Below are 25,954 nucleotides of genomic sequence, written 5' to 3'. Positions count from 1 at the left end.
AGGACCTTAAACGTGTGGAAACATAATTCCACTCCATAGTGTTTCGTGGATCAGGGGGCGAGAGTGGGTGAAAGACCTCGTGTGCTGTGGGGGGAAAAGTGTCAACGGAAAAAAAGAACGGCTTACAACCCACAGAGCAAATCGTACACAGGACGTGGATGTATCTGCGCGTGAATCGAATAGAGCTTGTAATCGCCCGCGTGTTTTCGTTCGAGAGGAGCCGTTTTTCGAGCCCACCTTGTTTTCATTGGCTCGCTGTGTATCTGTGTGTATCTGTGGTGTGTATTGTAAGTGTGCTTGAAGGAGAGCAGCGCTCGTGGAGAGCAGCCTGAGCGGGATTGCGTTTGGGAGCGGCTTCTTCAATCAAGGCTCGTAAGTCGTCATCGTCCCCCGCCCATCCCTTGGCACTTGTCGACGCATCTCATTACACACTCACACAGCACGCCACCCACCACGCCATCCTCGGCGTCTGCGTCTCTCTGTGTGCCTGTGTGTGCCACGCGAAAAGGAACCGAGCTGAACCTACGCTGCGCGGCGACGGTGCAGCACGTCCTGTATCAACTATCAACGCTTGACTCTGCTATCAAAAAAGCAACGCCCTGGACAACACGTACGAAATCATGGAGCCAGGTAAGTTTCGCATTTGATCGCAAAAAAAAAAAACAACAAAAAAATGGAGTACCGACCGTGGCAGGCACTTTTGCAAGATACAAGATGGCTCACAGTTTTGGTCCTTCGAACCGGATGCGTTATCGATTTCAATTTCGATCTGGGGGTAATTTTGCTCGAACAAACTTTACATTTGGGGCCCTTTTTGCACTCTTTTACGTGCGCCTAATAAGCAAAGACATGTGTAACACGGTCCAAATGCTGCCACATCCATCAACATCTGCCAGCACTGGTTGTGACATTCCCATATTGACGGAACCAGAGAACTAGCACCGTTTGCTCTTTGCTTTCGGGCTCCACATACAAAAAAAGCAAGAAAATCGATCCAAACCATTTTCCATTTCCCAGCTTTCGTGAAGTGGTTGTTCCATTCCCAAACCATTCCCAAGTGTTGGTGCAAAATTTCACTTTTTCCCATCGTGTTTTTGAGGAGGAAAATCGATAAAACCCATTTCCAATGGACCGTTTAACGGTGGGCGAACCGACTTTCGTGGGTTCGTCGTAGCGCGCTGCCGGAAAGAAAATCTCCAACTTTGAAAAACCCTCCCCCCCCCCCCCGAGAGGGCAAAGGAGGAGAGGGAGCAGGGACAGGCCGTGTAAAAAAAGTGAAAGTAAAATAGATTTAAAGCGAACACAAACACACACAAGCAGCAATCGTCCTATTTTTGCGCGAAATCACCGAGACCGGGATATACCGGAAGTGATCCTTTGGCTTCGTTTTTTGCTAGGGAGCCAGGCACGGGGAAGGGGAGCAGCCCTTTGAATGTGTATGTGTGTGATCCGGATGGAGTTTTCACAGTGGTCTGGAGTTTGCGCAGTCGTTCGATGGTGTTTTTTTTCTGTTACTTCTTTCATATCCCGAAGATATGAACGACGGCCGGCCAAGACGTTGGGGAGGATGAAACTCACTCTGGGTGTGCTTTTTGCTGGGAAATCCGGGGAAATCGGCGGAAGATGAAGAAGTTATTATGATGGATGAATCCAGGGTGAGGAGCAGGAGAGGTCGATCCAGAAAAAGTCATTGCAGGCGACCCAAAAACCCAGAAGCTGCCGAAAACCTGGAGCTTCCAGGGTTTTCCCAGAGCCAATCGAATGCTCTCGATGAACAAATCGGCTGCGCTCTCCGGTGCCAGCTCGAGCAAAGGTTGGCTTTCGGAAGCGTTTGATTTTGATTTTGACGAGAATACTTATACAAACACACACACAGACGCAGCCAGAAACAAATAACCTGATCTCTCGGGGCGTTTGTGTACCGTTGCTGCTGATGCTGCTGCACGCGGAATGTGTGTTTAGGTCCATGAGCGAACAGAGAGAAAATTAAAAAAAATGTTCAGGAAAAAAAAAACGCCCAAACCCCGAAAACCAAACACCGGGAGCCGCCTTTGCACTCAACACACACACACACACTGGCGGTGGCCGGTGTGGCGCGAGGAGGCCAAAATTTGTTAATTTGTTAACTCCCGGTGGCCGCTACCGGAGATGAGCAGCAGCAGCAGCTACAACAGATCTCGCATCGGGAATAAAGTAGACAACAAAAACCCGAAACAAATAACCCCAAAGAAAAAAAAAAGGCGCGTACCGACACGGACCAGCAGTGGAATACACCCGCCGCGGGAGAAAGGGGAGGGTGTTTTAGAAACGAGAGGCGAAATGCCTAGGAGGTCCTTGATGTTTCTCCGTTCTGTTTGCTTCCCGCCCGCGGTGTACGCTTGGGCGTCCAGTGCGTATTTTAACCACGGACGGGATTGTGAAGAGAGAGAGAGAGAGAAAGAGAGAGATAGAGAGAGAGAGAGAGAGATGTACACACCAGAACGGCCAGTTCTAAGGCGTCTCCGCTGGTATGAGACACGATTAGCGCAGGTTAATCGCTTCCGAGTTCCGAGCGTTTACCACCTCGCCACTGAGGGGCGTAGAACAAAAAATGTCAAAAAAAAAAACTTTGAAACCTAATGCCCATTTCGAGCGACGGCCGGGACGCGGTGACGAGACTAGAAGACTAGGCGGACAGTGGGGGATAAAAAAAAGAGCACCCCACGAGGGTTCACCTTCGGAGGATGTTGTATGCCAATTGGGGCTCCAGTCGCTGGCGGGCACTATGGGACGAACGCATGATCGCGAGAGGGCGTACCGAGTAGCGTAATGTTAAAAAAAATCAAATTAATCCTAATTGAGGACAAAAGTACGATAACCAGTGCAATCGCTAACCCTAGACAGTGCAACGGGAAATCACAACAATCCTACCAGCGGGTAAACTATGACGTAAGCATTTAATTAGTGCAGTGTTTAGCACGGCATGTGACTGTGTCTTGAGGAATTCAGCGAAGGGTTTGTTTGTCCCATGTGTTTACATGTTTGTGTATTTGTCGGTGTGTGTGTGTGTGTTTGTATGGATTAAAATCATTAACGATTGCACTCGACTGATACGGATACGGATGGATGATGCCGTACTGATACTACCTCCGCGAGGTCGGCTGGCGGCACAGTACGTTTGATAATAGTGAATTCCGACGTGGTGTCTACATCGAAAACAATGTGAATGTGTGTGTGTGTGTGTGTGTGTGTGTGTGTGTGAGGATGTGTCCAGTGTGAACAATAACACACCGCAAATGGGTTTGTTGTTCAATGAGGAGCAGCAACGTAAAAAAAAAAGTCCCATCTTGCGGGTCAATATCACACAATCGCTCGATCGCGTATAATGATCCGAGGTGCAATTCTTCGTTCCCTTGTAGACGTGATGTTTGCCACATTTGCACTTCAAAGTGTGCGCATGAGGAAGAACCCGTACAGCGGGCACGGAGCCTTGGATGGGATCTTTTATTTTCTCTTCATTAAAAAAACAGCCGTAAAAACAATAGCAACGAGTTAAAAGCAACACGGATTGGGTGGGAGCAATGATGCAATGGTTTTCATTCGAAATCGCTGCAGCGTGCGGACGTGCTACTGCCGGGAGCAATTAACAGGCGCTGTTCTGGAAAGTCTTCGAGCAAACAAAAAACAACAAAGAATAGTCAAGCAAACTGCTCCAAAAAATGCTAACAGTACCACGGCTTTTGAGATATTGTTATTTAGAATGAATGTACTGTTTACATACTGCATATTTCACTTTAATTAAGCCTTTCGATGACTATCAGGGTTTACATTCTAAATTACATGTTTTATATACAAATATAAGCACAACCACTTTCTTCCAAATGATCAACCTGAACCGGTGCTAAAAGCATCTTACACCTTGCCGCAAAACGTCCCCAGCGAGCCCCATAGTGGAGTGCGGCGCACAGTAGCACACCCTTGATGTGTGTCTCGCCTTTCGGCAAAACCTGTGCTGGCGTGCCTGTACCCCATATGTCAGGCCCGTGTTTGGACGGCCGGGGAAAGAGGGACGGGAAGAATTTTGGAAAGATCCCGGCATTCGGAGGGAAGAGCCGCGGTAGATAGAATTACATTTGTTTTGATTATATTTGCCGTCCCGTGCTGCAGGCCCCGGGGGGGGGTTGGTGTGTCCCGATAACTTCGGCCAACCTTTGTCGCCTGTCAGAAGCGATTTGAGATCATTGGGCGCGCCGCCGCCGCCGCCGCCGCCACCGTCGTCATCGTTGCTCTCATTCGGTTTCGTTGTTACCTTCGAAAGCGAACGACGTATCACGACGTGATGTAGATTGATGTTGATCCCGAGGAGAGATCCCGATTACTGCTACCGTTTTTTTTTGTTTTGTTTTTTGAGTTTGCTTTTTTAGGGGGTGGAAGTTATACTTCCAACTTCCTGTCATGTCTAGACGAAACGTTTAATGTTTGTGCGAGAAGTTGTCTTCTGGTGGTGTTTTCCCATTTTTGGAATACCTTCGGCAGATCGAGTCATCTCGCATCTCGATTGTAGGAAGCGCAACACCGTCTACTGACCAGCCAAGACACGACGACGCGCCCTTTGACATCAAGCCCTCTGGTGGCTCAAAATCCCGAATGCAAGCGGTTTTAAGGGGCTGCTGCTGCCCCTGCACTGGTCGGCTTCTGTGCAGACCACTTGAAGTGTGCGTTCCACCTGTTCTGTAATGCCCCCGGAGGGAGTATAAAACCTTCAGCACACCTCCGTTGATGCTCTCAAAAGCCTCTTTTGCCCGACGCGTATGCGTGTGGCTCTTAAAACTATTATCGATTATCGACAATTAAGCCATTCATCGGTTAAGAGAGATCCTCCGGGCGTACTGATGAGCTTTGCCGGCGTACTGTGTTCCCTCTGCTTCAAGTACCTGTGGCAATGTACACCGGGTCCCGGTGTGTGTTTGTAAAAAGTGCTATGGGATATGCCCACGATTGGATAAGCTAAATTTTCATATTCCAAACCCCTAGAGGAGCCCCCGCAAAACCGATAGGAGCTGCGAAAGACAAAAGCCCACAAAAACCTGCGCCTTATTTACAAAAAAAAAGGTCCTTTGCTCTTGCATGCTCTTCGCTTTCGAGTGGCCACAACACAGTGATAATAGTTTTAAAGTGGTGTGGGCGCGCGCGCGTGGAAGATCCTTTACAAATCCCCGCCCGCTTGGTCTTGGTCTTAACTGTTATCCGGTTTTGTGTGTGTGTGTGTTGGCTAGCCACTCGTTCTCGTAGTAGCGCAGGACACCTCGAGAAAAAAAGGTTCGTCTCTTCTAATCTACTTTCCTTCCTCTTTCGCCCGAGATCGCATTGCTTTCACATCGATATGGTTAATGTTTTTGCGTGGCAAAGCGGTCGCTTCGGTTCACAGCAAAGTGTTCCTTTTCACGTTTCTGTGTGTGTGTGTGTGTTAGAGCGCGCGCGCGCCTCCGTGTGGCCTTCCAACCGCACCACCATGCCAAAAGCAACACAATATCCTATTGGTATGCTGGTGTATCTCCTGGCAAGGGGCCCCATTAGGATCGACTGCCATTGATCCTTTCCCAAAAGGCGGACGCGCACTCTCTCTCTCTCTTTCTTTCCCTCTAACACCGTTTTGCGGATTAGAAACTGATCTGGTCCGCTGCGCGGTACTCGAAAGTAAATGAGTAAAGCCGCCCTCCTGAGATAGGGAACAAACGATCAGGAATGGGCTAAAAAGAAAAAGTAGGATATTAACCCAACCACACGAGATAAAGCGAGAGGAGAGGAGGTAGGGGTATGTGCCGAAGACAAGAATGGAACAATTTTCAAGCCCAATGATCCGCACATCATAATCAAACAACACAAACCATCATAATCATCATCCTCTTGAAGCGCTTTCTTTCAATGAAGGACGATCCTCTAGCGGTCGCTCGCTCTCTCTCTCTCTCTCTCTCTCTCTCTCTGTCTATCTTAGCGAACCACTCGCCATAACACTCTTACCCTTTGTGCTCCGAGGAGAGGAGATGGAGAGGAAGAAAAAGGATTGGTTTGGACCTATTGCTATTGTTAGTTTGTGGAATATAATATCCTTGTGGCTTTAAATTTTATCCTTCTTTTCTGTTTGGTGGACGAGAGTCTTTCACTGTTGGGTGAGGATTTATTAATGTTAAGGGCTTTTTTTCTTCCTCTTGCTGTTACCTTTTCGCTCCGCTCCGCTGTTGCTGTTATTACACGCACTGTAAAATTTGTGTTTTTTTCCCTACCCCCGGGGGGATTATTTGCAGCGAACATAAAAAGAGGATCACGCCGCAAAAGGATATCATCATCTGCGAGAAGATGTGCCCTCAGTCGATGAATTCCACTTGAATACTTTGTGGGATTTGTGCAAATTCCTCGCAGTGTGTTTTTACTTTTTTGCCTTGCCATCAACAAAAAAAAAAAAAAACTGGTCGGCCATGTTTCCGCGACGGAGACGGAGTTGTTGCAGTAGCAGCAGCCGCAGCACCGTCAGCTGTAACGCAATGGAGGCGACCCATGGAACAGAGTTTTAATTTCCTTCTCCTGTTAAACAATGAAACACACACACACACATGCCCAGGCGAATGACATCATCACCCGTTTTGTGGTTATCCTTTTTCATTTTTTTATATCCCTTTTGCTTCGGGATCATCACTTTTCACCGTGCGATCGATGGGGGAAAACAAATGGGCGCGTCGAGATTAATCTTGCCCACAGGCGGCGATAGCTGCCAGAAGGGAAAGGTGGTGACTTTGCTGCCGAAGACGCAAAGTCGACCCACATTGTTATCCTTTCGGAGGCGAGAAAATCGCTATTTCTCGAGCAACATTGTAAGGTTCCCCCGAGGTGCCGAGCGGCAGAAAACAGCTGTGCAAAAGTTAGCAACACTTTCTCTTCCGCTTTGGCAGCCTTTGCTGAAACTTACTTTAGAAAATGGCATTTTATTTATTTTAAGGCATTTTACTATTTCCAAAGCGATTTTTCCTTCTTCTAAATACGTTTTTGCCAAATTCACACGTTTGAGCCCTCCCCAATCACTCGAACGAACTATATTTTGGAATGAGTGTGAAAAACTTCGTCGATTATAGTGAGATTCGATCCACAGTCGCTCCGTACGGAAGCCGTCCCATCTAGCCATTCCACCATCGGTCCGTGCTGATAAGCTGTGCGCTAAAAGGTGTATATTTGTTTATCAAGTTTTTGTTCCATTTCAACGTTTTAAGCCTGATTAAAGAGATACAAAGAAAGGTACATCAATCCTCTTTTTACCACCACCCCTTCCTACTTTTACTCCTTCCTTCCCTCCCCCCTATCTCACCGGTTAGGGAAAGAAATTCCATCAATTTTCCTCCCATGAAAAGAAGACGAACAAAAAAAAAAAAAAAGCGCAGTAAAACAAGGAAAAGCGGAGGGACGAATAAAATGAATTTTTCCCTTCTCCTCCGCATCGCCAGCCAGCGGAAAGCACTTAACCGACACAACCGACCAATCATGTCTCGCGCTTCCCTGTCTTTTCCCGAATTTCCACCAACGCCAACTGCCGCCCGGCTCACCATTTCCCGGGCACCCCAATAAACCTGTATCGCTCGCTCTCGCACTCTCTCTATCTCTCTCTCTCGCCCAAAGTCTTTCAGCAGCAAGTTCGGTGTTTCGGTTCACCGCAATCCAATTCCACAAATTTCGTCTTTTCGGTCCTGTTTTTCTTTACCGCTTGCTCTTTCCCCCCCCCCCCTCCCCATCCGCCCCTTTCTTTTGCATGTTCGTGAACTCTGTCTTCCACCGAGAACCTGCCTGCCTGCCTGCCGGGGGATTCATTTCGATTGCCATCAAAGGAAAAACAAATCGATATCCATTTCCCGGCAGTGTTCGTCAGCTTTTCACATCGTGCCGCTCCGTCTGTGTGTTTGTGTGTGTGTGTGTGTGGTGCGGAAGCGAGATTCTTATCAGCTCGTTTCGCTCGTGCTCCCTTCTTGCCTCGCTGTTTCCCTCCGCTCCGCTGTTCCGAGCAAATCTGTAGCAGGGAGGAAAATTAAAAGCCCTGGTAGACAGTGTGGAAAATCCGTGCCCGGCCGTTGTTGCGCATAACCGGGCCCCGGTGGTGGTGGCACCACTTTACGCACAAGCTGCAAGATCACAGGCAACACGTATCGCCCGATCCTGGCGTGCTGATAACACACACACACACACCCCACACACGCGAGACGCAGAACAGGCAGCACAATAAAAACGCATTATTGTCGCAAGACAAATAGAAATAATTACTTTAATGTCACCGTCAGGCGGTGCGGCCGTTCCGCGCACCGGAAGGGCAGGGAAGGGCGCGGTAGATTTGCCACTTGCAGTGCCCGCCGCGATCGTACCGTTGCGATAATATGTGCCCGAGCACTTCCTAAGGGGTAGGAGGGAGGCGAGCGATGATGTGTTTTGACGTTTTTCGGCTTTTTCTATGGCGCGAGCGCGCGCGCGGCGCGCACTCCGGGGTTCAAGTGACTCTCTGCACGGCGAGTTACAACTTCGCTAATCCCTTGCAACGCATCTCTTCACATCTGTGTGCTCGCACTATCGGGACAGTTTCATCTTGGTGCTCTCCCTTTTTTGGGTTTGCTAGGAACTAGGGAGGAAAAATCGCGATAACGCGAACGCACCACGGTGGTGGAAAACACAACGAAAATAACGGCAAAAAGAACGCGATCACAGTTGAAATGAGATTACTACGGACTTTGTGTGTGTGTGTGTTACGTTTTCATTGTTGTGCGTTTGAGGTCCTTTTTGTGTGTATAGTGCGTTACAAGATAAGTGCGCGAGTCTAGGCGAAACGCAAAAAACCTGAGTCCAGTAAAATAAAAGGGGTGAAACTCGCCCGAAACAGGAGTGTAATTGTTACGGCAAGTAAACCTCTCGTCTGTAATCGAATTGTGTGGTGTGTGTGTGTGTGTGTGTGTGTGTGTGGGCTTGAGAAAGGGAGTAGCTTTGTTACTACTTTGGCAAATTGCATCTTCCGAAACAATTACCGTGTAAGCTGATATGGCACGATGGGGCGGTGAAGTGCCATTTAATCTGTTTTCCTTCGAAAGCACATTATTATTAAGTGTATCGTGCTGTATCGGTTAAGTAGCGTTTGCAATTGGCACTTGAAAGGAATTGGCCACGCTTACAGCTGCACAGTTGCCGATAAAAGTGTGGAAGAAGGATTAAAATTAAAATAAACTAAAATTAAATTATATACAAAAAAGACAATTTAAAGGTAAGAATAGCAATTGAACCAAAACGGAAAGCTAATCCATCGACGTTAAAAGTAAAGAAGAATGCTGCAAGCTTAAAAAATAATCAAATCTATAAAAAGGCTTTAAATAGTGCCAAGCTTGCTAAATTGATAACACTGAAGAAGCACCCTGAATAAGCTTCAAGGTACTTGAGATTGCTTGATTACATCTCTCCCTTCGATGTAATGCCATTTTTTAGCACCTTCAAACGTGTGAAGCCAAACAAGACTCACACCAATACACTCATGGCCCGGTTGTAAATGGTAATAATCCTTTCTCGGCATGACCCAAATACGCACACCTCCCCCTAGAGCACATCCTGCAGCGCTGTTTTTTGCCTCTTCAAAAAGGTGTGTGCGTCTGTGTCCATCGCTCGGCAAAAGCCAAAATCAGACCCAAAAACCGCTGAAACTGAAAACACACCTCACACACGAACGAGAAAAAAGGCTTTCTCCACGCCTTTCTTGGGTCTTCCAGAACAAAACAAAAATCCTCTCTGTACGGAGGTGTCCATCATGGCTCAAGAAGCTGTACGCGCATCCTCTTGCACCTTGAAGTCCGCAACGTGTGAGCGCGCAACACCACACCATTGATCCAGGGAGTTGCGTGATTGAATCTTATGCACACACACACACACACACGCACAAAAACTTTGGATTTTTGGCTCTGTCGGGAACAAAGCAGAGACCTACATGCACACAGGACACGTCAACAAACTGCCCGGGGTTTGCGCGGCTGCCTTGCGCTTACCTCCATACGTAACATTGCAATTGCTTTGCCGCAGTTGATCCGTCGTCACCGCACTACTACTCCATCAACTGCCTCATCCACACACACACACACACACACAAAACCCGGGGGGCACCACACCACAACAACACCACGACGACAACACACTCAAATAAGCAATTTTCTTCGGGCGCGCTTTGTGTGCTTTGGTCCTTCGAACCGGAACGCCGGGGATTTAACCGTCATGGATGCAGCTCGTCGCCAAGCCGGAGGCCCTCGCCGCTGTGCCGGGACGTGTTTCGGGCCCGAGCCCGGATTAGCGCGTTTTGTGGCCTAGAGAGGTTGTTGTGTGTAAGAACCTTCTTTTGGTCTTCTTCTTTCAGAGGTGCATTTGCGGGGAAAGACGGTTGAAGATTTGCCGAAAAGGCTCCCTCTTGAGTAGATGCGTTGCAGAAACGTCCGTGTGTCCGTTTTATTGTGAATTTTTGAAACCAGCGTTTTTTTTGTTGGTGTTCTTTGCTTGCTTCTTTTTCTTCTTGCTTTCTTCTCCAACGCACGCACGCATACATGCCCGAAAGTGCAGTTTGAACCATCTTTTCCTGCTATGACGAGGAATTGCACATTCGAGGGGGGGGGGGGGAACGATGCGTTAATACGATATTTGCCCGATCTGCACCTATCTTTCCCTTTCACCTTTTTTTTTCACCAGTCTCTGGTACACGCACAATATCTTCAACTCCGTTGTGGCTGAATGGCGCAAGCTAAGAGCGACATAAAGCGGCGAGGGAAGGAGAGGGAGCGAATGTGTTGAAATTTGATCGCAGCAACCGACGGTCGGTGGCGTCAAAGGGAGGAAAGGAACGCCCAGGAGCACACATTCCTCCCCTAAAGGGTTGTGCGTACACCTCTCGGAGGCTATTGTTTGGGGGTGCTATGGGATGGGATTTTTGCACGCATAAAATCACACTCAAACATGATATCAATGCACACGCACCTAGATGGATCATCTGGCTCTCTCTCTCTCTCTCTCTGTCCCTGTCTTTGTTTGCAATTACCAATTGTTCAACCATCAAAAAAGCCCAAAGAATGAGGTCACGTTTGGGATATCTTTTGCACCTCAGGAGAAAGGATGACACACACGCAATCGCACACACACACGGGGTTAAGATGTGCGGTTTATTGCTGGGCATTGGGTTCGGATACTTTCTTCTAAAATCTTCCATCTACCCCGTGCTTCTCCCGCTTTGCGCTACAACAACTCGCAAGCCGGTGTACTGCTGGACTTCTGAAACGTGAAGTCGTTGCTGTCGTCCGCTGCCTCTAGCGTCATCGGCAGCATCCGCACGGACGCAGGCTGACTAGCCGTATCGGATGTCACAAATCGGCAAGCAACCGCTCTTCTTCCACTGCCAACACACTGCTGCCCCCCCGCGCAGGAATCCGTGGCCATTTGTTTGTCATTTAATATTCCAATCAATCAGCCTGCGCTCCCGGAATATGGTTGGAGCGCATTCGGGGCTTGCCGAGCAAGAGAAAGAGAGAGAGAGAGAGGTAAAGAATCGATCATGCAGCCACGGACGCCATACCGTAACAGAGGACGACGGATGGGACCCTGGGGGTGACTTAATTTAGGCCCCGCTGCTGCCTGCCCGTTCCTGGCGATGACTTACTCATTTTCCCTTTTCAGCATTGTCGATCGGAGAATCGGGAGGAAAAAAAGGCAGGCGAAAGACAGTAACGGTAGCAACGAAATAAAAACCCAAATCTGATCCTCCCGGGGGTCGTTGTCATTTTTTCCGCGCGCTTCTTCTCTCTCTCTCTTTCTTTCTCTTTTCCTGTGTGTTTTTGTCTCTATGAGTGCTACCGGTGTTTGCGCCGTGCTGGTTATTTGAGATGTTCGGCGGAAGATTAGAGGACCTCTGCCAGCTCAAAAGGGGGAGCCGAAGGGGTCGAACCTCTGGGTGTGCTCGGGTATTCAGCAGCACTGGCCCATGCGCTCTGTTTGGTTCTAGCGGCGATACGGCCGACCCTGCGCAACGTCAGACACCCTCGAATCTCGCACAGCAGGAACCTTGAGGTCGTCGTGCGGTTCTCGTCCCGCGATACGAATCGGCGGCGGAAACGTGGAAAGTACGAATCTGCTACAGGCTGGAAATGAGATCAAGATCAAGCGCAAACAAGAGCACGCTGGGAAGAAGGGAGATAGAGGTGATCTGCGGAGAGAATAAGAGATTGTTGGATGCATTTTTGGCTTTTGAGATATAGGTTTTTTTTGCGTCAGTATCTTTTGGAAAGTGCATTCACCAAGAAATGCCAAGAAAAAAAAAATGAAAGAATGATCCTTCCAAACATTACGGATTTTATGGTTCGTACTAAATCTTCTAGGCCAGTTTAAGGAACTTGGAGATCATATGCTGCAAATGAGCGGGTTGCTCTGGAACCCAAAAACAAAACAAAGCGAAGACTCACTTTGAAATGCAAACCGCCCGTGCGGAGGGAGAGCTAGAACGAGCGGGAGCAGATCGGGTTACCTAGATGAGCGATACATTCCATCGATCTTTGCAGCAGTGGCAGTAGCAGTGGCAGCGTGCGCGCTGTTACCGGGGTTTTCGATGTACGCGCAACGCGACAGACGGGTGATCCGTGGCTTCTTGGCTTGGTATTTTTGTTTGTTTGTTTGTAAGGTTTGTGCGGTATCTTCCGACTCATTCTCTGGTCCGGTGCACTCATGCAGGAAATGAGGGTTAACTTCTATCGCAAGTCATTGCGGAGAAATCGTACACTGTGCGCTGTGGGTTCTGGAAGGCAACTGCCGATTGGATAGGCGAAGTTCTGTGCGCCAATCTGCGCGGCGAAGGAAGAACATTGGGAACACATGTTTGTCGGTGCGCCGATATCTCGCTAGAAGCTTCAAAACAATGTGTACATCTTTAGGAATTATTCTACGCCTAGATTATGGCAAACTGTCATTATGATGTGTGAAGGTTAAGGAATCATGCTATTCCCATGCAACATCAACAACTGGAAGACGTTCCTTCAATATTGGTGCCTGTTTTGGAGTTTACATTTCAATATCCTAGACTCCTCCAGTTAGAAAGTCTTGCGCTGCTCTCGGTCTAGATATATCCCAACCAAATGTAAATATTTCTCAAATAATATTGCAGGATCGTATCTTGGATGAAAGAAAAAGACACAATTCTTTTCCGTGGGTTCGTGTCCTGACCACAAAAACCCGACAAAACTTTGTCCATGAAGGGCACAAAGTAAGGCCCTAATGTCCTGGACGCGGGATATACGGCGTTACGTCACATCCGAGCACTCTCTTCACCGTTCACCGTCCGCTTCCCCTCCCCCCCCCCTCGATTTCCATCTATTATACCACGCTCGGGGCATATGAAATGTGCGCACGTGGAGGGGAAATGATATGCGATTATTTATATTTGGATGACATTTAGGTAATGAATTGTGCCGAAAACATAATAACGCGCACAGCACAAAACCCTGGCCCCCTTTTTTTTTTTTGGTTATTGTTGCCGTTCTCTATCCCGTCCCGTTCCGTACGGGGCCGTCCTCACACTTCCGACTTTGCCCGTTGGAACCGTGGATGGAAGCGACAAACCCGTGCGAGAGAGGCCTTTCGACGACAGCCGACGAAAACTGACGAAGATGAATAATGGTGCTCAAGTTGTTGTTGCTTTTTTTTTCTTCTGTTCGTTGCGCTCCTCACCACACCGGGACCGGGTGGAGGAGAGGTTAACAAGTTGTAACTTCATCATGCTCGTCATCATCGTTGTTACACGCAGGGCGGCACAGGCCCTTGTGCGCCCTTTAACTCGGACCTCGGAGCGCGCGAGCGGGTGAGGCGCGGGAAGGAAACGGGGAATTGTGGGATTGTCCTGGCTCGCACCCCTCACAACCCACGAAACGGGCGGACTGGCTGGATGGTGGCGGGTCGGTCGAGTGACAGTGCTTTCGAGCGTAATTTATTATCCACTTCCCAGTGAGCCGCGACCGTCCGCGTTTTCCCCTCATCGGGCTGGAAACACTGTAAAGCAGTGCCTCCGCGCGGCCAACACAGAGAAAGAGAGAGCGAGAGAGCGAGAGAGAGAGAGATGGAAAGCGAGGAAAAACAAAACCAAACAAAGGCTCTAAAACGATACAACAAAATAGATCACGGCCATGCCGAAACGAGATGCTGCCGAGGATGATGATGATGATGAGGATGATGATGTCCCAGTGGGAAACATATGTTAACAGCGATTTCTCGGGTTGTAATTTTCCCCGGGACGCGAGAATATGCTCTGCCTCGAGTCAACTCTCCGTGCGTTCCTGCCCCTTTTTTGCTCAACTGTTCCTCGGGTACTTGGGCCGCGTCAAGTGGGCCCTCCTCTCGTTTTGGGCACAACGAGCGGCCGGAAAAACAACTTACAGGCAAGCGCACGTATGCCAAAAGCAAAAAAAAAAACAGGAAAATCATGACAGAACGAATTGCAAATGCAATGCATCCTTCCAGTGGTAGTGTCGGCCCCGGACCGGATGCACTTGAAATGCGGTCCGATCCGATTGATCGATGCCCAGCAGCACCGAAGGGGCACAGTAGAAAGGGCCGAAATAGTTTGGAAAATGAATGGTTGATTAATGAATGCAAATGTTTGCCTGCTTCCGCTTTTCCATCATAGCTATGTCTGTGCTTATGGAAGTATTCCCAAATGTCTGGGCAATTATGAAGCCCGATGGCCGAAGAATGGTCATTCAATGATCTCCAAAGCGCAACGTACCTAACGTGTTTGGGAGGATGCACGCTGGGGCCCCAGGTATGCGTAGTTGTGCGTATGCGCCGGAAGTGAAGGTACTAATTGGCATTAACATTTTAAACCCCCAACCATCCCGCCTGCTGCAAGACACATTGTAGTGCTGTTGACTGTCTCTCACCAACCGACGGGGGAACAAAAACAAAAAATAACCGCTACAAACAGTGTTTGTGCCTGCAGGAGAAGTAACACGGCGGATTTCGTTGAGTGAAAATGATTGATTAAGACGCAACAATGCAGCACCGTGACGGCTTTGAGCGTCACACGCGCAATCCATTCCAATGCAAAAGGGAGGGCGCGGCCGGCGTCGGGGGTGTCGAGCTGCAACCTTTTGTCACCTGCAATTGCCACACGCGCCCGCCACAGTGAGTCGACACAGAGGGCAAGGTGCGCGGCATAAATTATGGAACACGCGACAAAGGTGCTCGCACACCTCTGGGGGGAGGTTTTTACTTCTTCTAACTCTTCCTTCCCTTTGCTAGAATACATTGAAAGCTTTGAAAGAGGACGCTTAAAGAGAGAAAAGAAAGAGAGAGAGAGAGAGAGAGAGAGAGAAAGAGAGAGGGTAGAGGAAAGGAAGTGCTAATTAAAAACGGTTCCGGAGCGCACAGCGCGCACAACGAAAATATTTCACCCGAAAGGTCTAATTTGCTTTTCGGGGTGTGTTTTCTTCTCTTTCTCGTTGCCCCACACACGCACAACACCTTGCACGCTTGTCGGGCGGATGGTTGGAACAACGAGGGGGGGGGGGGGGTTTAAGGAATTTCGGGCAGATTTTTACCGGTTCCCGGGGGGCCGTGCGTGTGTGCGCGATGGTGCTTCCGGTTGGGCAACGGTGAGATAAAGCAAAAGGCAGCGACAATCGAAACGGCGTCTTGGGTAACCTACTTTTTGAAAGTATTCTGTGGCACACACAGTAAGTAAACCTTGCATAGCAGTCCAGGATTTTGAGTAACATCAATTTTGTAGTTTTGCGAAGCGCCAGGATTAGCATCAATGCTAAAGAGACACAGAGATCGCTTGATTTGAATGGAAATTGGAGATCCAGTACTCTCCAGAAGAGCCGGATTGATGAAATTGTTACTCCAACTCTGTTCCAGAGCAAATATGGTGAGATTGATCCTCAGATTGATATTAGAAGAAGCGCCTAGCATTCTTCTATTATTAAGAACAATGCCAAAAGCACATGCACAATGCATAACCGAAATGAATTCTTCATGATCTAAACCAGGTATCTCTAGTCGTTTCAGTCCGCGGACCACATAGTGACAGACAAAGATGCAAATGTATTTTTTTGTACATTAATGTTGAATCCTTTTGTTTCGCCATTGAAAAGTAAAGACATAAACTTTGAAGTATAATAGTTGCAATATAAAATTCCACTGAAAGGCTCGCGGAGAAGTAATATGAGGACTTTTGATTTAAGTTATAGCAGGCAACTACATTAAGGGACAAGCACACGTTCCATATATGTGACGTCAACACGAAGTTGAGAGATGTATTCAATTCATGTCGTTAGTGCTGTTGTTAGTAATGCCGTAACCAAACACTTACACATTTCCTTAAACAATAGCCTGCTGTCAAAGACGTTCAGTTGGCAATTCCATTTAAGGCTGGTAGTATGAGTTTCCTGAAAATAGAACAAGAATAAAATGTTAAAATTATAAACAACTTCGTTCAGTTCCATTTATATTGCATCCCTTCTGTTACAAATGTCAAATCTTGTTCCCAACACGTATCCAAGCACTTGCAACACTTGTCTCAAGGAGGTTCGTCAGCAGTACTAGCAAGAAAGTAGGAGAAAGGAAGAGTCGGCTATCTTTAAGAGGCAAGAAGCTGGAGCCCAACAGTTCGGCACCAGACAAATTGATTTCGCTGTGCAAAAATCCAATTGGAAACATTCGCTGTGTGCGTGCCCAAATGCTTCCCTTCATAACTTCGATTCGATTCCATCCCGCTTGCCAATTAGTGTACCCAATCAGAAACATACAGGAAGGATGGGGCATTTTGCGCCATCCGGTTGCGTTTTGATTGTTTTATTGCATTACAAGCGTAGAATAATACCACATGGTTCTATCCGCTCCTTCTTCCCCCTTTTGGGTTAGTTGTGTTTGCCATTGTTTATTTGGCCACCGGGCACACACACACACACACGCAAAAACCCGTCGACGACAATGTCCTCCTGTGTGCGTGTGTTGCGGTTGCCCCGGGCGGATGATTTCATCACAGCAAAGCCCGGACCGATATGGTTTCCCCGGCAGAGTTCTCCTAGGAAGATTGTTCCAGCACTCTCGAAGTGAATCGTAACAGATGGACCACACCGCTCTCGCTCTCTCTCTCTCTCTCTCTCTTCTCTAATCGCAGCTTTGCACACCGGCATGGGATAAATTTGTTGCGATTGTGCGCAGCACTCCCCCCCCCCTGAGGGCGATCGGGCGACGCTTTCGATTGTGTTTTGTCTGACAATCGCATCACGATTGTATGGTAGATAAAAATCGGATCCTGGTGGCAGTCCTTCCCCCCGGGTTTGACGATACCCAAAAACCGCAGAAATGAAACCAGCCGCAAGCCGGAGCTTCCTGTGCCCCGTGGAGTGGCGAGCGGCCAGAGCGAGATTATGCGATTAGCCGATAAATCACATTAAAATAATTTGATTACCGCACCGGGACGCTGAACACCAAAATGGTGCGCTAGCGGGTGGGCTGGCGGTGAGGTCCTTCCTCCCGCACTACTGCTTCCTTCGTGCAATGTAAGGGAGCATTAAGGTGCCGCGCCAGCCACGCTAAACCCTCGAACGGGGGCGGCAAACGAAGCACGGTTGCGTTCTTAGGGGGCGGCTCTTGGCGAACTTTGAGCCCCGGCCCGGCAAGGACTAAAGACTTTTTGTTTTGTTGTTGAGGATATGGACAACTTTTTCGGGCGGCAAAGGTACCCCCCCTCCCCCCTACCAAAACAGTTCCTACACACTCAAAATCCTGTCCTCAAACAAACACCACAGCACCAAAGACGACCAAACAGAAGAATTCTTCAACCAGAACAGGATTTGCGGAGTGGCAAACACCCATTGCAGTGTGTGTGAGTGCGTTAAATAATACCTTCAAACGTCTGCAACTATTACCACTCACCACCTCCCCCTCCCCCTTCACATTGTAGTGGTCGACGAGCCCCGGCAAAGCCCCGCAAAGCCAAAAAGTGTCACGACCGCGAAGACCGCCCCGATTTTGGCCCGATTAGCCTTTAAACAGGCCGGATTAGGGGTGGTTTTATCCTCTGGCCCAGCCCCCCCTACCCCCCTTGATTCCGCTCACACTGCCGATCGCAGGAATTTCGTGGAAATGTGTTACATCCGCAGCTAAAGAAGAAGCAAAATGGCTGGGAGGGGATGGATCTCAGACATACGTCAATCGGTCCCAGCGTTTCACATTACGTTCGGGGGAGAAGTGAGGGGGGGGAATGGGGAGAGGTTTTGTTTTATTTTTTTTTATGAATAATTTCCTTCCTTTTCTTCTCTGACTCACTTCCTTCCGCCGCCAAACACGCCCGCCGTTCCTCCCTTTTTAAGACTGTTCCGGAAAGACATAAGGGATGGGGAGGAGAGGGGGGGGGGGTGTAGAGGTAAGGAAAACTGTTAACGAAATGCACAACCGGTTGCGAAAGACGGCCTGAGCATAGTTGCATGTTGTTTTAGGTGGTGTGGGGGGGGGAGTGTTGGTTGGGTGGGTGGTGGAAAGCGATGGTGGTGGGGGGGGGGGGGGGGAGGAGGAGCGGTTCGTGCTTTTTGGGGTAAGCGGACTTGATTCAATTAGCGTGCTTAGGATAATTTGGACATCCGAACCCTCTACCCACTGCCCCTTCTGCCACCTCCCCTCCACCTCCAGGTGGTCTACCAAAGCTAGGTCGCCTTCCAAATCCAATCCACTCCGTTACTTAGCGTGTTTGTTTCGCCAAGGCAAGGAAGTAAAAGAATGGGAAAGGGGGGGGGGGGGGGGGTGAAAAAAAACCGAACCAAAAACGTGAACCACAAAACAAAAGAAAGCCGAAGTAGAAGAAGCTAAGGGCCTAATGCTTGCGCGCCCTGCCGGTATTACATCACGTTAATTATATCGTATTTACATTTCATAAGCGCTGCTGCTGCCGCTGTACAAATAAAGAGATTTCAGAAGCACAAGAATCAACAAGCGCACACACACACACACAAACACAGAGCACACCGACCGGCATATACCGAGGTATGTGTGTATGTTTGTTAGGTGTAGAAACGTACCAGGTAGGTGCGCTTGCTAGGCTGGTGAAAAAAGGGCAGGCAGCGCCTTTCTTCCTTTCGCTGAAGGACATTGATTAGCTCACAATTTGCCTTAATCGCCGCAGCGTAACGTAATGAACCTTACCATTCTCCCCACCCCTCACTCCGCTTCCGATGCTGAAATCGAAAAGGAGCGATCTCTCGGCACCCCTCCAATATACCTCTCGCCAATATTGGACACGAAAATCCGCTAACAGCCGACAAATATTGACACAGCGCGCATCGAAACCTTCACCAGTCTCGTGTATGTTGCGTGTGTATGTGTGTTTGCCTATTTTTTTTTGCTGCTACCGAATGCTTCCGCACTTCTTGATCGCAATTATCAACTCCCTTGAGCGTGTGTTTTTTCTTCTCTCTCTCTCTCTGCCGCTTACAAAACTGCCATCCATTTTGGGAAAGAAACGGGAAATTCAGAGACACAACAACAACAACATTAAAATCCCCTCTCGAAACTGATCCTAGCAATTTCGTTCCCCCTAAAGGTACACCCGTAGCACCGGTGTGTCGCCTGGTCGTTGTTTGTCCAGGAGAATTTGTCAACGCGGTGCGCGTCTAGTGCCCAGGTCCTGTGTGCCCTGGGTTCGACTCCCTTCCCAGCAACGGTACGAGCGCGCGCGCGGCATGTTTGTTTTCATCTTCTTAATTAACTTGTAGCTAAATATTGTGCTGCGCCCGGTGTGCTATTGATTTCTCCCCGGTTTCTCCCTCCGGTGGGAAACGATTGACGACGGTACGAAGTGTGTGTTTGTGTGTGTGTGTGTATCACGGCTTGTGCATCTGTGATCCGGGCGATTCTTTTGGGATCGCCGTGCGAAGACACGCAGCAAACGTCGCCCAAGCGAGTGAGACATTGCTTAGGGCGCGCTTGGGAGGATTTTTGGAGCAACCATTAAATGCGTCCGTGCAGGAAAGGAGCACACCCAGGAAGAGCTCCGTGCACTCAGGACGTGCTAGCAGTGGCAAGTTCTTCCTTTCCAAACATCTGCAGTCGGTAGAGCATGTGTTGTGGACGGCATCCAATGGTTGTGCAGTTACACAGGATCACCCAGAGAGCAGCCGATTCGTTACGGGTCATCATCCCGCGTCTCAAAGGTCCGAAAGCCGGCACACTACGAAACGGTCTGGAGAGGTGTCCAGTTTCACACTGCCCCGCCGGTTGGCCTCTGTCGACATCCGAGCCGAAGATGTCTGCCGAACTCGAAGAGCACTCCCTTGAGAGCCTTGCGTATCAAATCGATCCTCGGCACCTCGTTAACGTCTGGGATTTCGTCTGCCTAGCGTGTTGCAGGCTCTAAACGTTCTTCCAGCACCACGAGCCCGGGGAACTTCTTGTGCGGCGCGTCCGGTGCTCTTGCCACCGCACCCCAGCGAACTAACCACTGTGCCGCCCCCTTCTTAATTAGACTCATTATTGCACTCGAATCGCCGTAGCGCGCGCATACACGCGGCAGGAATGAAAGAAATAAGGCAAGCCCTTATGGATCAATCCACCCCCGGGGGGAACAGGCAGACCTGCGAAGCGATTGCGTCGTAGCAAATTTTACGCCCGATTGAGCTCCACGGGTTTGCCAACTGGCGTGGCAGCGGCGGTAGAATGTTTCGGCAGATTTTTCGCGGCGATGCGGTGGGTGAGATTGCATGATTCAATTAGTCTGCCACTGGCAGCAGCCCCGAAACAAGCAATAGATGGAGGTGGTGCGGGGGGAGGGGGGAAGGTCGTTAGCTAGGAGCAATCTAATGTCGCTTCAACAAATGTGAGCTCTTTCTTTCTCTCTCTCTCTGTCTCTCTCTCTGGATGTGACACGATTAAAACCATTTGTCGTATGGAACTCCCTCGGCCGCACATCGTCGCGTCTCTACTCCAGATTAGATCTGCTAGGTGCGCCCGGCTAGGATTTGGAGGGTAAAAATCAGCTCCCACTACACATCTATAGGCTTGCATGCATGCGTGTGTGTGTGTGTGTGTGTGTACGACAAGTCGTAAATTTTTATTGACTGTACTTTAACCGGGCTTATTGCTGTGCCGGGTCGCAGTTCGCCCTCGCTCGCACGGTGCTCGATGTGCTTCCATGTCCAACAAGTGGGGGCACAGCACACCCCTCCCGGACCTGGTGTGCGCTCTGTCACCGAACATAAAATCGAACGATTTATGGCATGGTTGCGTGGGGTGGCCGGGTGGGTGGGTGTGGCATTTCAATCGGTGCGTTTTCGGGCACTTTTTCCCAACTTTTTCCGCTCCGAAATCGACAGCCAAAAGGCAGCACACCGAAGAATGCTGCCAACGGGCTTGTATCTTCTCGCTGACTCCAGGAAAGGCTTCGCTATTTCCTTCTTCTTTTTTTGTGTGTGTGTTGCTTTTGGGTCCATGGCGGTGGGAGGACAGCCAGGCGCGGCAAGTCACCAGAATCTACGGCAGATGAATTATGGTGTATCGTACAGCGAGCCACACACACACACACACACGCAGGGCCACCATGCGATGATGCCGAAAGGACACGACACAGGCCCGCTTCCCACATCGGGAGTTTTGCGCAAGGGGGTTGCGATAACATTAGTTTTATGTCAGTTTTATAGTCCTTTTAAAACTCTGACTCCGGCTACCCCTAGGGGTGGTTCGCATTTTGATTGTTTTCTTTCCCCCTTTTTCCGCTTTCCCTCTCCCCGCCGTACACTGCGCGGGCCGGCGGGTTCGACCCCTCGGCGGCCGTACCGGAAAACGACGCGGCAGTGGCAAAAAAAAGGGTAAATGCGGCAATTTGTTATCCAGCCAGTGGCGCACAATCGCCACACAATGGCACATGCTGGACGGCGTGGGAAGGGGAAGGGGAAGGGAGGAACATCAGCACCACCAAACCATCGGGAGCGTCGCACCAATTCTACGAGGTCCTTGTGACGTAGACTCCTTAACTTCGGATGTTGACTCGCCCCGGTATCGAAGAGTTACTGTGTGTGTGTGTGTGTGTGTGAGTGTATGTACTCCCTTGAGACCGATAAGGACACGGCCGTAAAAGCGGGAAAACAATCCGAACCAGGGGCCCAGTGTTTGTAGAACATGCATACTAACACATCCGGGCCCGGGCCTTCCTTTCCCTCGCCCGACCATTGCTGCTTCTGAGACGTGTGCTGTCGGGCGACCCCTTTTATTCTCTCAAAGGTTATTTGTTGGCATTTGAGCAAATGTCCATAATTGAATACAATCAGCACACAACCGCTTTTACCGGTTGTGTGTATGTGTGTGTGTACGCATGTATGTGCTACAACGTCTCAGCGGGTGTGTGTGTGTGTGTGTTAAGATGTTCGACACTCTTTCGGCAGCAGGTTGCGTCCGAACAGGAGCATCCAAAAGGGACACAAGGGGAGAAGCAAACGCACTAATTGACCGGTCCAATTCGTACCGGGGCGCGAAACAAACCCTTGCATGTCCCCTCCCCCCCCCTTCTATCCACCGACTCCATCCCAATTCTTGAGTGGTGGATGGGGATGCAGCAGCGCCGAATTTTCGACCAACCGCACGTCGAAATTAGTGTCCCGGCGCCAATTGGAAGCTGCGCGCGCGCGCGCGCGAAGAGGACGAAATTTCGCGTTCTGGATTTTTTTTTTCGCGTTTGTTTCTCGGTTAGCACATCGCACACTTTGTGTGTGTGTGTGTGTGTGTGTGTGTGTGTGTGTGTGTGTGTGTGTGTGTGTGTGTGTGTGTGTGTGTGTGTGTGTGTGTGTGTGTGTGTGTGTGTGTGTGTGTGTGTGTGTGTGTGTGTGTGCCCCTAAAAGGGGTGGAAAGGGAGGAGATCTCCAGGCGCCATTTGGCAGTGACGTCGGACGGCATCAAAGCGAAACGTCGCTAAAACGCTTTCGGACACGTCAGCGTCAGCTACTAATTACGATCGCTGGGAGCGCTGTGAAGGGGGTTTTCTGCATTCTTTGAGCAGTGGTAGAGAGAGAGGGGGGGGGGGGCGAATAACTTGCTTGATTATCAAGTAAAAGGAGATACTCAGTCACTATAATACCGCACATCTAGTAAGACGGTGACTATTCTAGCACTAGGGGTGACTAGGACTTTAGACTATCCGAAGCTAGTCATGAATTGTGAGAATCACACATTTGATAAGATATAGAGAACATGTTTTGTAGTGCATTACGACTCAATGTGTCATCAAACTAAGCAATTGTTCACCCATTTTGTTAAAACAATGCTTTTCTACTCAATTCTTCATATGTTAAACCACTCCAGCCAATCAAAGGAAATGATCTATTTTACTTAACCCGAAAACCGGCATGCTGTTCCATATGATCTACTACTAAGATGCATTCATTTCAAAGAAATTTTAAAATTGTGAAACAAAACAAGCCACAAACGCGTTTTGATTTTGATTTCGCTCGCAAAATATCGCTGCGCGGCGAGCCGCCTCTGCAAACACCAGCGAAACGTAACCTGCCTTTGAAAATGCGCTCTGTGTTTGCGGATGTTGTTGTTGCTAGACCCTGTGCGTCTCGCCAGACGCACCAGAAACGGAACCATCGCAAAGGGCTTCTCACCTATACCTACCGCAAACGAAACAGGCGCAACTACAGCAGCAAGTTCGGAAACCACTTTGAAGCGATGCGCAGCTGTGACCCAGTTCCGATATCAAAGCATTCGGTGGCAAAGTTTGCAAAACCCGTCACAACAGCCGTGTGGGAGGCCAGCAGCACGTGTTACTCCTTTCTTCTTCCTTTTTTTTTTACTCATCCGATGCTTTTTGGCAGCGCTGGAACGGTCGGGCCTGAACAAACTGCCCAAAACACGCGCGCGCAGCAACGGGAAGCTGGCCAGCCAAAATACAAACAATACCCACGGCCCGAAATGCCTCAAACACGGGCCGGCAGGGTGGCACATCCGTACGGCATGCCGAGAATGCGCCCGGACCGGGAACACCACCTCGCCGTGACAAACGTCAAACAGTTGCAGACGTTTCGCACACGCAAAACAACGCAGCCAAACACACATCCCGAGGGCACGTGATAGTTCTGGCTGCTTCGGCCGTGCATTACGAGCTCTGCCCCTGGAGGGACCGTTTTCCCCCTTTCCTTTTGTATCGCGATTATGGATGCAAGCGAAGACACACAGTACACACCAATGCCCAAAAATCATGCTGCTGATGATGATGATGTTGTAAAAGGGTCGAGCACGAGCATGTAAAGGGTGCTCTCGCGTTGTTCCTCGCCGCCGGGAGTGCTGTTCGCCCCTGTTTGGCACCGCGGCGGCGGCGGCGGCGGCGGCGACGACTCTGCCAGAGATTATAAACACCGAGAACAACAATCTCGAGTGGCAGAGTGCCGGGGGCGCGGTGGGTGGAGAATGTAATTTATCCAATACTAATTCAACAATGAAGTCAAACCGTCCCGAATATCCCGAAGGAAAGGATGACATATCGCGCAGTCGGTCGAAGCGGAGGGTCGAACCCAACAACGCGCACGGCGACGACGGCGGCCGGAGAGACAATGCCGCTCGATTTCACGACTCAATCATACGTTTATTTAATTACTTCAAACGGGACGATAAATCGTGGCAGTAGCGTAGTAACGTAAAAGCAAGCACTCCAGGACGCTGGCGTGAAAAACACTGTTGCGAGTGCAGCGCGCGGTTTGCCTTTTTGCATTATGTTTGCCCTTTCCCTCTTACCATTTTTTTTGCTTCTTTTTTTAATAGTTTAGTTCCCCCAGCACACCCCTTTTTTCCCGCCCCGGTAGCGCTGAGACGCACAAACGACACCGTGCCGAATCGGTACTGCTCCTGGGTGGAAGGAAACATTCCGTACGAAACCCCGGGCGTTGCCGAAGCGAATGGCGCAGACAAAAAAAAGAAACCCCCCCCCCCCCCGAACCGTTTTAAAGGTTGCAGTGTAGTAGGGGGTTGAAGCGGTGGAGAGGAGGAGGAAGATTTATTTACTCTTGCCACTTGAAGTTTTAGCGCGACGATGATGGTGACGATTGTGTTGCCGCCGCTTATCGCAAACGGGGGCCAGGCAAGCGCGCAAAGTGTAAACGTCCTGCGTCCTTTTTAAGGGACAGTACAACACGAAAAAAAACCCAACAATTTTTAACGCTCCCGGCGGATAGACGCGGCATTATTGAGACGCCAATCGGCGGAAGCGCTTTTGCGCCATTATAAACTCAATCACGGTGGCGCCCTCTAGGTAGGCGCATTCGTTCCGGTGCGCTTTAACCTTCCGAACCGTAGCAAATCGACCGCCCGTGCCAGGGACCACGGGTTGATGATGAGTGGATTGATTTGTGCCGCACCGTAACTCCTTCAACACCCATGCGAGGGAGAGCCCGGAACCACTTGCCATTTTCGCTACGCAAAATTGACAATCCCGCAATCCCGTAGCGAAATCGAAAAAGAAAGTAAAAGAGAGAGAGAGAGAAAGAGCCAAAAAGGGAAAAGATCCGAGTTCTATTCCTAATCTTACCGATAATGTGTGTGTGTGTTTGCAAATGTCAAAAGTTATCAAAACGGTAGCCGCCGTTCAGCATTTTGAGAAATTGGATTCGAGATGGGCAGCATTTTTGGTTTTGTTTTTTTTTTTTGCAATTGCTGTTGGCTCCGACTTCCGGACTTCTGAGAGGTCGACCATCTAATCGCAAGGGGCGGTCGGGTCGCTGCAATTTGCCGTATGCAAACACACAAACGCCTCTAAACCACTCGCATTGGCAGACGGCGACGGCCGTTTGGAGTAGGATGCTGGCGAAGATGCTGATGATGTTGTCGCCATCGGTGAAGGGTCTTGGACGCACGTGAAAAAACACAAGCGCACAGAAGCGCTGGACAAATTTGTCGTTCATTCCGGGGA

At 49.5% G+C, this 25,954-nt stretch overlaps 2 protein-coding genes across 2 annotated transcripts in view; one reads left to right on the top strand and one right to left on the bottom strand.

The window, feature by feature from the left end:
• Positions 1 to 490: 490 nt before the first annotated feature.
• The window catches only part of LOC5667704 (paired box protein Pax-1), a 64,279-nt gene continuing 38,815 nt past the window's right edge, over positions 491 to 25,954 (top strand). The window contains exon 1 of the mRNA XM_001689292.3: positions 491 to 630. Within this exon, the coding sequence (XP_001689344.3) occupies positions 621 to 630 (10 nt within the window). The 5' untranslated portion in view covers positions 491 to 620. The remainder of the gene's footprint in view (positions 631 to 25,954) is intronic.
• LOC133392910 (uncharacterized) overlaps positions 15,388 to 25,954 on the bottom strand; it is a 44,265-nt gene continuing 33,698 nt past the window's right edge. The window contains exon 3 of the mRNA XM_061655480.1: positions 15,388 to 16,451. Within this exon, the coding sequence (XP_061511464.1) occupies positions 16,412 to 16,451 (40 nt within the window). The 3' untranslated portion in view covers positions 15,388 to 16,411. The remainder of the gene's footprint in view (positions 16,452 to 25,954) is intronic.

The sequence above is a fragment of the Anopheles gambiae genome, chromosome X, assembly GCF_943734735.2.
Source record: "Anopheles gambiae chromosome X, idAnoGambNW_F1_1, whole genome shotgun sequence".
Taxonomy (NCBI): Eukaryota; Metazoa; Arthropoda; class Insecta; order Diptera; family Culicidae; genus Anopheles; species Anopheles gambiae.
Note: the sequence above shows the minus strand (reverse complement) of the source record. Positions and strands in the feature narration are given on the sequence as shown.